The sequence below is a fragment of the Erinaceus europaeus genome, chromosome 16, assembly GCF_950295315.1.
Source record: "Erinaceus europaeus chromosome 16, mEriEur2.1, whole genome shotgun sequence".
In the NCBI taxonomy this organism is placed as follows: domain Eukaryota; kingdom Metazoa; phylum Chordata; class Mammalia; order Eulipotyphla; family Erinaceidae; genus Erinaceus; species Erinaceus europaeus.
The window spans coordinates 50,625,131-50,639,028 of NC_080177.1; the positions used below are offsets into that span (position 1 = coordinate 50,625,131).

The 13,898-nt window shown below is 43.7% G+C and overlaps 1 protein-coding gene across 2 annotated transcripts in view; it reads left to right on the forward strand.

Annotated features, from left to right (window-relative positions):
* Positions 1–13,898, forward strand: part of RASGRP1 (RAS guanyl releasing protein 1) — an 80,426-nt gene that overhangs the window by 47,719 nt on the left and 18,809 nt on the right. For both annotated transcript variants that reach the window (XM_060175157.1, XM_007528912.3), the window contains exons 6-10: positions 1,684–1,837; positions 4,752–4,925; positions 6,843–6,959; positions 11,225–11,500; positions 12,818–12,898. In XM_060175157.1, coding sequence (XP_060031140.1) covers positions 1,684–1,837; positions 4,752–4,925; positions 6,843–6,959; positions 11,225–11,500; positions 12,818–12,898 — 802 coding nt within the window. The remainder of the gene's footprint in view (positions 1–1,683; positions 1,838–4,751; positions 4,926–6,842; positions 6,960–11,224; positions 11,501–12,817; positions 12,899–13,898) is intronic.

Consider the following 13,898-nt stretch of genomic DNA (forward strand, 5'->3'; position numbering starts at 1 on the left):
TTAATGAAAGAAGTTGATACATAATCATCTTTTTAAATTGTAGAATAGCATTTATTACATTGAGTGTGCATTTCATAACTTCTTTATCCAGTCATCTGTTGTTGAACATTTAAGCTGCTTCTACTACTTAGCTATTTTGAATAATGCAGCTATGAACATAGAGGTGCATATGGCCCTTTGAATCAACATGTTCCCATTCTTTGAATATAAGCCTAGGAGTGATGTTGCTGGATCATAAAGCATTTTTATTTTTTATTTGGGGACACCGTACTGCTTTCCATAGGGGATACACCAGTTTGCATTCCCACTAACAGTATAACAGAGTTCCTCTTTCCCTCTTTAGTGAAAGAAATTGAAACTGACTAAGAAGCACATGGGTTGGTTATAAAAAAAAAAATTTAAAAAAACATCATATGGGTGAAGGGGGAACTCACTCTACCTTCACCCAGATTACCTCAGTCATTTCAATGGCTGGAAATATTAGAGGAAAACGCCACCAGACAGCCCCGTATGACCTCACAGTGTGGCACTTCCTCTGTGGTTTTCTGTGCTCTTTAAGCATGAAATCTTCCCAGGGACCTCAGTCACCCTGATGAGAATGAAGGCGCACAGGGAACATGGCTAGTGCAGACATCCCAAGGTCAGGAAAAGGGGCCAATGAGCAGGGTCTGAAAACTCTGTCCTTCCTTTAATCTCAGAGTAAATGCACTTCATTCTGTCCCCCTGCTACATTCAAAAGAGTCACTGGGAGCCAACTAGATTTCCTAGCTGCAAGCACAGGGGGGAAAAAAAGCATTTTGAGGAAGCTCTATGAATGCATTGCCATGACCAATAATGAAAATTATCAAAGGGGCTAGGCAGTGGTGCACCTGGTTAAGTGCTCCCATTACAATGTGCAAGTACAAGGGTTCAAGTCCCTGGTCCCCACTTGCAGGCAGAAAGCTTCACAAGTGGTGAAGCAGAGCTGCAAGTGGCTCTCTCCCTTTCTATCTCTCCCACCTCTCTCAATTTCTCACTATCTCTATTCAATAATAAAGAAAGAAAATAAGCAAGTGCTCCTTTGTATGTTCCTAAAGGGAATTTTTAATGCATTTACTTGCATTATAAAACAAATGTTGGGGAGTCGGGCGGTAGCACAGTGGGTTAAGCGCACGTGGTGCAAAGCGCAAGTACTGGTGTAAGGATCCTGGTTCGAACCCCCGGCTCCCTACCTGCGGGGGCGCTTCACAGGCGGTGAAGCAGGTCTGCAGGTGTCTTTCTCTCCCCATCTCTGTCTTCCCTTCCCCTCTCCATTTCTCTCTGTCCTGTCTAATGATGACATCAATAACAACAACAATAATAACTACAACAATAAAAAGACAACGGCAACAAAAGGAAAAATAAATAAATAAAATTTTAAAAAATGTTGAGGGATGGTGAAATAGCTCTGTGCTGCTTTGGCATGTGTGCAACCCAGGTTCAAGCCTGGCTGCCATTGCATTAAAGGGAGCTTCAGTGCTATGGTCTCTTGTTCTCTCTCTAGTTCTCTCTCTCTCTCTTTCTTTCTTTTCCTCTCTCTCTCCCTCTCCCTCCCTCTCTCTCTTTCTCTACCACTTCTGTCTCTATCTAGAAAAAAATAACAAATCAAATGTTGAATCTCTCCCCCTTCTCTTACTGTCTCCCTTCTACACTTCCACATAAAAGCAATGCCCGCGATTGGTCCAGGAAACTTACTCAGAGGATAAAATCAAACACCAGCAAGAAACGGAAAGTGTCTCTGCTCTTTGACCACCTGGAACCAGAAGAGCTCTCTGAGCACCTCACCTACCTCGAATTCAAGTCCTTCCGAAGGATATCGGTACGTACCCAAAGGACAGAAGCAAAACTTCCCTGGGATCCTTCTAAAAATAAGTACTGAAGGACCAGCAAAATAATTTCCTTGGATAGTGTGCTGCTTTGCCCTTTGTTTCCCCAGGTTTGAATCCAGCCTCCACTGCACTGAAGAAAGCTTCAGTGATGTGGTCCCTTTCTCTGCCTCTGTCTTTATAAAATAATTAGGCACAGAAACTCAGCTGCCCAGCTATCTCCTAACTCTAGACACAAGCATACAGACATATGCCAAGTGCTGGGAAGCTTTCCCATTAGACTCCCTTAAGACTCTAAAAAAAAAAAAAAAAGAAGAAGAATCAATGCACTGAAACCTTTTGTTGCACCTGCCATGTTCCCTCCACTCCTATCCATCATGCCCACTTCAACCCACCGCATCATTCACTCAGTGGAAATACTTTGAGGACACACACACACACACACACACACACACACACTGGAATCATGCAGACACAGAGTCCCAATATCAATCCTGCTGGCAAAAAGAACATGCTGTTTTATGTCTAAGGAACATTTTGCTCTGCACACATCTTTCCGCCCATCTGTAGTGCAGAACAGCGAGGCTCCCTTAACTTGCTTGTCTTTGATTCAACTCATAAGTTTTCCCCATCAGTATATCTGCTAGGCAGGCAAGCTAGAGTTTATGAAGTAACAGCCCCAAGGCCCATCTCATATCCTCAAAGCCAATGGCTTGACAAAGTCATAGCTTATTCCTCATTGGCACTGCATGTCCCACATGGGTCCTCAGGGTCTCTGCAGGGACCCAGAAGACTTCCTCTGGGCACACTTACAGTATCCCTGAACTAACAGAAAGACAACATAGCATACACATCACTGCCTCTTATGCCCTTCCCTCAGATGTCACATAGGTCCACATGGTAGTGTACTCAGTGTAGCATATAGATTTCTATGCATAAAGGGTGACCCAGGTTCAAGACTTTGGACCAAACCTGCAACAGGGGAGTTTCATGAGCTGTAGAACAATGCTGCAGAGGATTCTCCTTTTTTCTGTCTCCTTCTCTACCTCTCTGTTCTCCTACCATCTATCAAAAAGGAAAAGGGGGAAAATGGCCACTGGAAGCGGTAGAGCTACTCAGGCACACAGCCTCAGAGGTAACCCTGGTGCCACAAAAGAAGAAGGAGGAGAAGGGAAAAGAGGAGGAGGAGAGTAAATAAAGAGAAAAAGATGTTGCTGGGTGAACTGGGGTACAGCACCAGAACCATCTGTAAGAACTTGGATACAGACGCTTGGTCTTCCCTCTCAGTTTGGGTCTCCTATTTGAGGAGGATTGTCTCTGACTGGGATCAATAGCTACCATCATCACTGATGCTAGACAATTTTTTTTTTTTTTTACCAGAGCACTGCTCAGCACTGGCTTATGGCGGTGTGGGGGATTGAACCTGGGACTTGAGAGCCTCAAGCACAAAATTCTCTTTTTGCTTAACCATTATGCTATACCCCCACCCGATGCCAGATCTTATGGGACAGTTCAATTTTCTCAGTCTGTCTCCCTATCAATCAGGGAGTTGTACCAGTGTCACCTGTGCATCACAGTCAGCAAATGCAGAACTCAGCAGCTCCCACAGACCCCATTCACCACTCAGGTTGCCGAAAAGACTGGTCTTCACATGAGGTTCATGATGATTTTCTGCCACCAGGGTTTTCACTTGTGCTCGTTGCCTATACAACTCCACCACCCCCAGTGGCCTTTTTGTTTCCTTTCTTCTGGAGAGAAGGTGAAAGACAGAGAGATACACAGTGCTTCTGAAGCTTCCCACTGTGGACACTCCCATGTGGTGGCCAGAGGTTCGAACTCAGCTTCTGTTGAGTGGTGATGTGTGCATTCCACAGAATGAGCCACTTGCCTGTGCCTGGTTCTCCTTTTAGTTTTACTTCACATTTATGTAGCAGTAGCACTTTGGAAAGTCAAAATAATTATGTCTGAACTTCCTTAAATACAAACAGCCAGCAAAAGAGCAAGGAGATTAGAATCTTGTGCAAGGATTCTTTGTTCCCTATCTTCCCTCAAGCTGGAACCACTGCTGAAATTTATTTTCTATACTTTACATTTCATAATTTAGAGGGAAGGCATGGCCAGTAGATACTTCATCCATCAGAGCACATACTTTAACACACACAAGAACCCAGGTTCAAGTCCCCACCACTATCTGTACATGGCACTAAGGGAGGCTTCATGCATACTGAAACAGTACTGTGATGTCTCTCCTTTTATCTTTGTCTCTCTCATTCCTCTTTGTTTGAAAGCAAAGGAAAAAATTCACTGGCAGCAGTGGAGACCCCCCCCCAAAAAAAAAAAGAGAAAGAGGAAGGAAGGAAGGGAAGGGAGGGAGGGAGGGGAAATCAGTGGTAGGATTAGCAAAATAGCTCCCTTGGATAGTGCACTGATTTGCCATGTGTGTATCCTCGTTTCAAGCCTGGCCCACACCTCATTGAAGAAAGCTTTTGTGCTATGGTATTTTTCACTTTCTCTCCTGTCTCTAATAATATTTTTTAAGAAGTGGGGATAGAACAAGTATCTACTTCAATATATAATATTTAAAATAGCACATACATTACTATGTACAAGGACCCGAGTTCAATTCCCTGATCCCCATCTGCAGGGAGGAAGCTTCACAAGTGATAAAGCAGGGCTGTATGTCTTTCTCTCTCCATCTCTTTCTCCCTTCCCTCTCAACTTCTCTCTGTCTTATCAAAAAAAGAATTTCCTTCCCACCAGCCTTGTCACATAGTAGAGGACATACAGCACAGGATCTGGGAACCTTGTCCCCAGCAGCTACTAGCCACCCACTGAGCAGCCCTGGTTTGCCCTTGGCATGTCTTACAATACCAGAGTGATGGTCCTGCTGGGTTTCTTTCTCATCAGTTCTCAGATTATCAGAATTACCTGGTGAATAGCTCCGTGAAGGAGAACCCCATGATGGAGCGGTCCATCGCCCTGTGCAACGGCATCTCCCAGTGGGTGCAGCTGATGGTTCTCAGCCGCCCCACCCCACAGCTTCGTGCTGAAGTCTTCAGCAAGTTCATCCAGGTGGCCCAGGTATGTGGCAGGCTCAGACTTGGGAGCTGGGCTATGTGGCAAATCAGTTTCCCTCCATCCAAGACAGGTCTATTACAGATGTGTTTTCCACTTGAGCAGAGGTGGGGACACTTTCTCTGCTGAGGGACATTTGGATATTTATAATATCATTCTCAGGCCATACAGAATCACCAACTTAGGGGAGCTAGGTGGTGGCACACCCATTAAAGCACACACATAACCATGTGCAAGGACCAGGGTTCAAACTCCCAATTCCCAACTGCGGGGGGGGGGGGGGGGAAGGAGTAACTTCACAAGTGGTGAAGCAGTGCTGCTGCAGGTCTCTCTTTATCTCTAAACCTTCCAACTTCCCTCTCAATTTCTGTCGCTATATAAAACAAAAACAAAACAAAAAACAGAGAAACAGAGGATTTGTCATACAGACACCAAGCCAGAGATAACCCTGGTAGTAATAAAATATGTTAATTAAAGGCCAGGCAGTGGTACACCCAGTTGAATGAACCCATTACAATGCATAAGGACCTGGCTTCAAGCTCCCAGTCCCCACCTGAAGGAGGAAAGCTTTGTGAGTGATAAAGCAATGCTGCAGCTGTCTCTGTCTTATCTCCCCCACCTCAATGTCTCACTGTTTCTATCAAAATTAGATTTAAAATATTTTAAATGTATGTTAAAATGTTAATTATCAACTTAAAATGAGTTCTTAATGTAGCTATGAAAAAAAAAGCTCCTGGATTTATTGAATTTTGAGAACTGCCTTTGGTCACTTTGGCAGGTCAGACCATATCGTTTCAGGGACCTTTGGGCCAGATGTTCTCATCACTGGTCTGGTCAACACCTGCATGGACCTGTTTGCTGTTAACTATCTGCTAGCCTATATAGGGTGACTTCTGAGGTCAGGACGGAGTTAAGTTACTGTTCTGCTTAGCTCTTGAGCACTTTTCCAAAGATGCCTATGAGCCAACATTGTTTTCCTAAATCTGGTTGTATGTACAGCAAAGGAAAAGATAATCTCACATTTTCCTGGGACTGCACTAGCCTAAGTTATTTTAAGTCTTTGAGTCCATGATGTATTGAAGGGCTGGGTATATTGTCTCATTTTGATGAGAGAGAAGCAGATACACTCTAGCTCCTTTGTTAGAATTCCCGGTGATTTTAGCTCCTCTGTCCCAGTTACTGTCCTCAGCCACTGGGAGGGTACAAAAGTAAAGGTCCTCACCCTCAGAAATGAAAGTCTGGTCAATTTGGGGTGAAAGATAGACAAGATTGCCCTGAGTGATGGAGTTCTCCAGGATAGTGCAGATTTTGTGTTTCTGCAAGTTTGGGGTTTATATGCATATAACCATATGCATATAACCATGCATATGGCTTATATACCATATAAGGTATATGAGAGTGCAGACCCCTAACTCAACCTCAGATCTGAGGAATTAGAAAAATTCGGGTCTGGATCCAGAGATCTTTGTTAAATGCACACTTTCGGTGACTTTTAGAAACCACTGATGGGGCTAGTGAAACAACTCACTTGAATAGTGCACTGCTTTGTCATATGTACAACCCAGGTTCAAGTCTGGCCCCCACTACACTGAAGCAAGTTTTGATGCTGTGTTCTCTTCCACTTTCTCTCTGCCCCTTTGGCTTCTCTGTCTCATTAAAATAAATAATATAAAGAAAAGAAAAAGAAAACATTGATGTAACCGTTGCTCTCCAGACCAGCTGCAACACACGGAGATGTGCTATCTGGCAAAGTTTGGCACCTGCAGCTATGAAGTTACATCTAATGAGGTTAAGTGGACAGTAGCACGTGCTCTGACTGGCACTGGGAAGACACCCAGTGTAGAGATGCAAGAGCCTGGAGCCTCTCACCTGTGTAACTGGCATTGACACTGACTCTGCTTCCATCTGTTTTCTGTGTCACAGAAGCTCCACCAGCTCCAGAACTTCAATACATTGATGGCTGTGATTGGCGGGTTGTGCCACAGCTCCATCTCTAGACTCAAGGAGACAAGTTCTCATGTCCCTCATGAAATCAATAAGGTCAGTGCTCTGTCCCCAACCAGGTCACTCAGCAGTGTTCCAGGACTAGCTTCTACATTTTCTGGGACAGCCCAGAAAACATTTTTTGTAACCCACACCAACTGTTTATAAATGGGTACAGTGCCAGGGAGCCAACCTCCAAGAAAACTCATAGGCTGGGGACATCAGAGGTAGGAAAAATAACTGTGACTCAGTCTGACCTCTGTGTGATAGTACAGGTCTCTACTGATCACTTGAAACAATGTTGTCTCTTTCCTATGTCCATATGCCACTGACTACTCAGCCACCAACTTTAGCAGTGACTTCTAACTCCAGCCACTCACTCCCATAGTGATTTTCTCTAAGAAGACAGTGATTCAGGTCACCAGGTAGAGCATACTCTTCACCATATGAAGGACCAGGTTTAAAGCCCTGGGTGACCACATGGGAGGACCTGGAGAGGGGGAGCTTCATCAACAGTAGCTCAGGGCTGCAATGTCCCTCTTACTCTATCTCTGTCTCTTGCCCTCTATCAAGAGAAAAGAAAAAGGGAAAATGGCCTCTGAGAACAGTGGAGTTGTACAGGGACTGAGCTGTAGCAATAACTGGTGGCTTAAAAAAAGAAAAAAAGGTAAAATAGTGGTCCAGTTGACCACAGTGCAGTTGGCATGATACTTATATTTACACAGTGACACATTAGAAACCTAACAAATCAGAACCATGAGCAGAGTGACATTCTAGATGATTCTTTCCCAGTACGGTTGGAAATAAGATTTGCAGGTGCCATTTTATAATGATATTTCTTTGAGAATATCTTTCTCATTTTTTTCTATGCAGCTTTCTACAATATTAGGTTTGACAGAATAGAATTTCTTCCTTTTCTGATACAGGGCAGTTGATATACATAAAAACCATCCTGACACACTGAGCTATGTATGGGATGGATTCTTTTTTTTTTTTTTAATTTTTTATTTAAGAAAGGATTAGTGAACAAAAGCATAAGGTAGGAGGGGTACAACTCCACACAATTCCCAACACCCAATCCCCATAACTCACCCCCTCCCATGGTAGCTTTCCCATTCTCTATCCCTCTGGGAGCATGGAACAAGGGTCATTGTGGGTTGCAGAAGGTAGAAGGTCTGGCTTCTGTAATTGCTTCCCCGCTGAACATGGGCGTTGACTGGTCGGTCCATACCCCCAGTCTGCCTCTCTCTTTCCCTAGTAGGGTGTGTCTCTGGGGAAGCTGAGCTCCAGGACGCATTGGTGGGGTCTTCAATCCAGGGAAGCCTAGCCAGCATCCTGGTGGCATCTGGAACCTGGTGATTGAAAAGAGAGTTAACATATGAAGCCAAACAATTTGTTGAGCAATCATGGATCCCAAGCTTGGAATAGTGGAGAGGAAGTGTTAGGGAGGTACTCACTGCAAACTCTAGTGTAGTCCTGCTTTCAGGTATATATTTTGCAGTAGTTTATGGATACGTGTGCACATAAGCTCTCTCTCACAGAAACTGGTGTATATCTAGGTTATGGGACTTTGTTAGAAAGTGAACTACCTGAGATGAAATTAGAGTGTTCTATTAAAGGAAAGATCTCACCCGAGTAATGAAGCTGAAGGGTTGTCATTCCACACGTGAAGTCTCTGGATACAGTCTGAGGTGAAGCATGTTGAGGTGGCAATCGTTGCTTTGGTTAGGTTGTGATCGGCGGATGCAATATTATTTGGTTTGGATTGGGAGATGCATACGGGAAAGTGGGCCCTATCCAAGGGTTCCAGGACTGGGGGAAGTAGGGGCTCTATAGTGAAGATGTGAGGTTCCTGCTGTCTTAGGGTTCAAAAAGACAATCAATAGTTAATATTATCATCACATTATTTGTTAATTGGGTTAACTTTGAAAAGTCCCTTTGTTATGGTTTGCTGGACAGTACCCAGTATCTTGTATATAGCTGTGCTATTGGAAGCTTCTAATCTACTTGGTCTAGGCTTTTGAGAGAGTCCGCATATCAAATACACAGCCTATATATTAAAAAGATTCAGTTTGTCTTTTGAGAAACTTTGAGACATACAATTGATTTCCCCCTCTCATATTAATTAACTACTGATTTATATGTCTACATTTTGCTAAGAGTGTACATAAACACCATTCCCACCACCAAAGGACTGTGACCCATCCCTCCCGCCCACTCCCACCCCCCACTGGCCCAGGAAGCTACATGTCTACCCCTCACCACTGGGTTTTTACTTTGGTGCCCTACTTGTATGGGATGGATTCTATAACTGACTGCTGAGCATTTTCATCTCATGTGAAAAGACTGAATATCCCTCCTCTGCTGAACTCAAATTATGCCCTTCTTCAGCAAGCACAAGTTAGACACTTCTTTATTTTTTTAATTTTAGTGGTTTAATAGTGATTAACAAGATTGTAGGATAACAAGAGTGTTAGACAGTTCTTAGAGCGATTTCTACAGGTTAAGTTTATAGCCTATTTCAGGGAATTTCTGTTTGTATGTTTGAGGTTGTTTTTGAGTCCAAGGCTTTCCCCATTGTGCCATCTCCTGGGGCTGCTCTTTTGAGAAATTTCCAACTGATCACCTCTATTGTCACCACACCAGGCTCAGGGGCTGCTGCTGACACTCCCCCCCCCCCCCAGTGATCTGGCCCCCCTCTAATTTCAAGGACTTTTCTGAGATCAGTGAAAGCACTGAGACTACCCGAGTTCCAGAGGTGACAAGAGAGGCAGTGATGTTTCTACCTGTGTCTTGCTTACAGGCTAGGACAGGGTGTGGGGGTTGGGGGGTGGGGGGTGGATATCTCTTCAGCTTGGGGCAATTTTTTGACCCTTAGGGGCCTCCACACAGTTTATTTATTTCTTACTGTTGTATGAGCTCTTAACCATTTGTCTGATGTGATGAACATCCACCGGTTATTTCTCAGGTCCCCACTGTATAAGGGATGAGGCAAAGAGACCGTTTTCACTGTGACACAATTGACAGACTGTCTTCCTGTCTGCTTCTAAGAAAACTGGTCATCACACATAGAGGGCAGGGTTCTGTGAACCACTTGCCACCTTGGACCAGTTATGTTTAAAGAGAACTCCAGATGTGCTAGTCTCTTTTTTGTGCTGGTGGTCAGCCCTATGCTTCCCTGTCTGCCAGCACAGGGCAGGAACTCCAGAGGAATGCTTTCTGGGGCTCATTCACCTTTTTTTGATGTCAGTCCAGTCTATGCAACCTCTCAAGCTCAGGGTTTCAGTCTGTGAGATGTCACCCACTTCCTGGAATAGAGGCTATTTTGTGGTTTGAGAAACACCGACATATGGCCCACAGAGCACCACAGAGGGAAACATAATATATAGCAGACTACTGAAGCACCACACCTGAGACAGGTTTTCTCCATGTCAGCAACAGCATCTGCACTTCCAAGGTCATAACATTTCAGGTATCATGTGATACAGTCAGTGTCTGGAAACATTCAGAGGACAGTAGGCAAGGGAACTGTCTGGCTCAGGGATAAAGGTCAAGGGACACTTGTATCAGGTAGCACATTGAATAAAGCATTGGTCACTCAAGCATGAGATCTAGAATTCAATCTCCAATGTCACATATGCCAGGTTGGTACTCTGCTTCTCTCTCTCTTTCTCATTCTCTCTCACTTAATAAATCAATCTTTAAAAAAAAATAAGGTAATTACATTGTTAGGACTTATTAAAGAGAGAACAAAAGCATCATTCTGGCACATGCCAGAGTATTAGGATGCCAAGTATTAGGACCTGATGTGCTTGCCAGTCCAAAGCTTTGTCTACTACACCCCCTCCTGGGTCATAGATGTGATTTAAGAGGGATTATTTGCAGCCCAGGAGGTCACACAGTAGCTAATTTTAGACTCTTCAAGCAAGGATTTCTGAGGTCAGTGTCCAACATTGCATGTGCCAGAGTGATGCTCTGGCTCTTTGTCTCTCTATGTTAATAAATAACTTTTTGAAAAAGAATTAGCCTCAGAGATTTTCTTTTCAAAAGATAATTTTTAGCATGCACAAATCCTGATTTTAGAATGTTCCGTTCAAGAGCTGAAGCTTGCCTTTTATTTATAAATATGCTCTGTGACATTTGACATAGAGTTTTTCATGTGGAGGAAGTCATCTGGCAGTTTGAGGTGAGCATCCCATCCTGCCTCTGCCCTGCCTGACCAATGAGTTGGAACCCTAGCTAAGGTTGTGAGTGAGTGTGACAGTTCCTGCAGATAGCTCCCTGCGGGTGACGCTTCTTATTGAGTCCTTTCCTCTCTGTAGGTCCTGGGGGAGATGACAGAACTGCTGTCCTCCTGCAGAAACTATGACAATTACCGGCGCGCTTATGGGGAGTGCACCCACTTCAAGATTCCCATCCTGGGCGTGCACCTCAAGGACCTCATCTCCTTGTATGAAGCCATGCCTGACTACCTGGAGGACAGAAAGGTTAATGTCCACAAGCTGCTGGCCCTCTACAACCACATCAATGAGCTAGTCCAGCTGCAAGAGGTGGCCCCACCCCTGGAGGCCAACAAGGACCTTGTGCACCTGCTGACGGTGAGGTTCTAGCTTTTTTTTTTTTAATATTTATTTATTTACTTTTTGTTGCCCTTTTTTTTTATTGTTGTTGTAGCTATTGTTGTTGATGTCATCATTGTTGGATAGGACAGAGAGAAATGGAGAGAGGAGGGGAAGACAGAGTTGGAGAGAAAGACAGACACCTGCAGACCTGCTTCACCACCTGTGAAGTGACTCCCCTACAGGTTGGGAGCCAGGGGCTCAAACCAGGATCCTTACAGTCCCTGTGCTTTGCGCCACGTGCACTTAACCCGCTGTGCTACCATCCGACTCCCAAGGTCTAGCTTTTGTGTGCTGTGTGCCCCTTCCTGCAAGTAGGCCAGTTGAATCTTTCAGATAAGCTCTGTGAAGTCACCATCATCTCCATCTCTGCTTCCTCGGTAGGAATGCTGACACCAAGATGTAGTTTGTGGAAGACAGAAATATAGTTTTTTTTTTTCCTTTTTAACAGAGACAGAGAGAATGAAAGAGATCATAGCACTGAAGCTTCCTCCAACGTGGTGGGGGCCAGGCCCGAACCTGGGTTGTACACATGGCAAAACAGTGCACTATCCAAGGCTAATATATCCAGGCTGCTTCTTGTGGAATGGAATGATTATTACAGCCTCTTCCCATCTCTGGCTAGCCCTTCCACTCATGGGCGAGACATCATCTGATAAGACACACTACTGCAACTTTTTTGGCGGGATGGGAAGTGGAGAGGTCACAGATTCTGTGTTGGAAGCTGTAGCTCCCCTTCCCAGGAATATTTACATGAGCATGTACTCAACAGTATGTGAGTTTTTAGTTCTGAAGCCCATAGATGCTACAATGGCAAGATTAGTCTAAGACCTCTTAAAGGTTTAGAGTTCTGAGATATAGGAAACTCATTCATTATTTAAGATGCATGGTTATTTAAACTGGATTCCATTGCCAGAATAAAAATTTAATAGTATGTGGCCAGGCAAACCACCCTCTCAGGTCAGTTCTCTTTGGTTGAAGACAGTAAAGTGTGGACCTACTGACTAGGGAGGGTCTTTTGCCCAAGCTCTACATAAGATATTAGTTACTTAGATCTTCAGCTATAGTTTAAAAGAGTATCTCTTTTCCTCTTTGAATTTCTCCAAAATTTTCAAAATATCTCAACAAGATAAATGCTTGCCATATTGCAATAAAGTCATATCATCCAAATTGTGGGATCTGAAAACACAACCTACCAATAGTCCAGAATAAACCGGTGGAGAGGAAGAGCCAAGAAATGCAACAGCTCTAGGAAGAATAAATATCCTAAAAGCCCTGTTCTGTTTTGATCTGCAGTTATCCCTAGATCTCTACTACACTGAAGATGAAATTTATGAGCTCTCCTATGCCCGGGAGCCAAGGAACCATAAAGCTCCAGTGAGTTTTATTATTATTACTATTATTGTTATTAATTGTTATTATTGTTACTATTATTATTATTGAGATAACAGGTATAATTCTGCACCATTCCCACCACCAGAGTTCTGTGTCCTAATTCACTCCATTGGAAACTGCAGTTCTCCCAAGGTCACAGATATGGTTTGGCTGTTATTTCTATAATTATCTGTTTATATTTATAATATACTTGCCCATTTTTCCTATGGTCCCATCTTCCATTCCTTTCTAAGTCCCACCCACACCTGTTACTACTTCTGAATGCCCTTCCTTTTTTCCACTTCTCTACAGATCCTAGTGAAATTGGAGTTCAGAGGGTCATCTTTCCCTAACAATTCTCCTCCTCTCGGGGTATAGGCCAAAATTCTTTTTGGGGTGCAGAAGGTGGGAGTTATGGCTTCTGTAATTCCTTCTCTGGGGATATGGGCATTGGCAGGTTGATCCATACCCCTAGCCTGTTTCCCTAGCCTCTTTCCCTAGGTTCTGAAACACTGGTGAGGTCATCTTAATAGGCCACTTAATAAGATGCTTAGAGTCTTTGACCCTTAAGAAATCTTAGATCATTTTAATAAGTATTATTTCTCTGTATGTCAACCTTGTGCTAAGAACAAAGAAAACTTCAGTCTATATTGGAGGATTAGCTCCTGAAGCTAACGAGCATGTGGTACACTTGAAGGGATGACTAGCAGTAGACAGTAAATAGCCGTGTAAATGTCTTAATGAGGGGGATCAGTCAGTGGTTTATGAATTAGAGAAGGAACTGCGAGCCAGATGGACATCTCTCCCCCTTTTTTTTCCCATTCAAAAAGTTCCATATTTTGATTTCTTGATGATAATGAGAGCAATGTCAATACTATTCAGAAGCTAAACTTCAGAAAACTTCCAGACCAATAGATAGGAAAGCTCCATTCTCTTGTACTAATCTGGTTAGAAGGAGTAGCCTTTGGGCCAGAGAAATAGCTCACTTGAATTGTGCACTGCT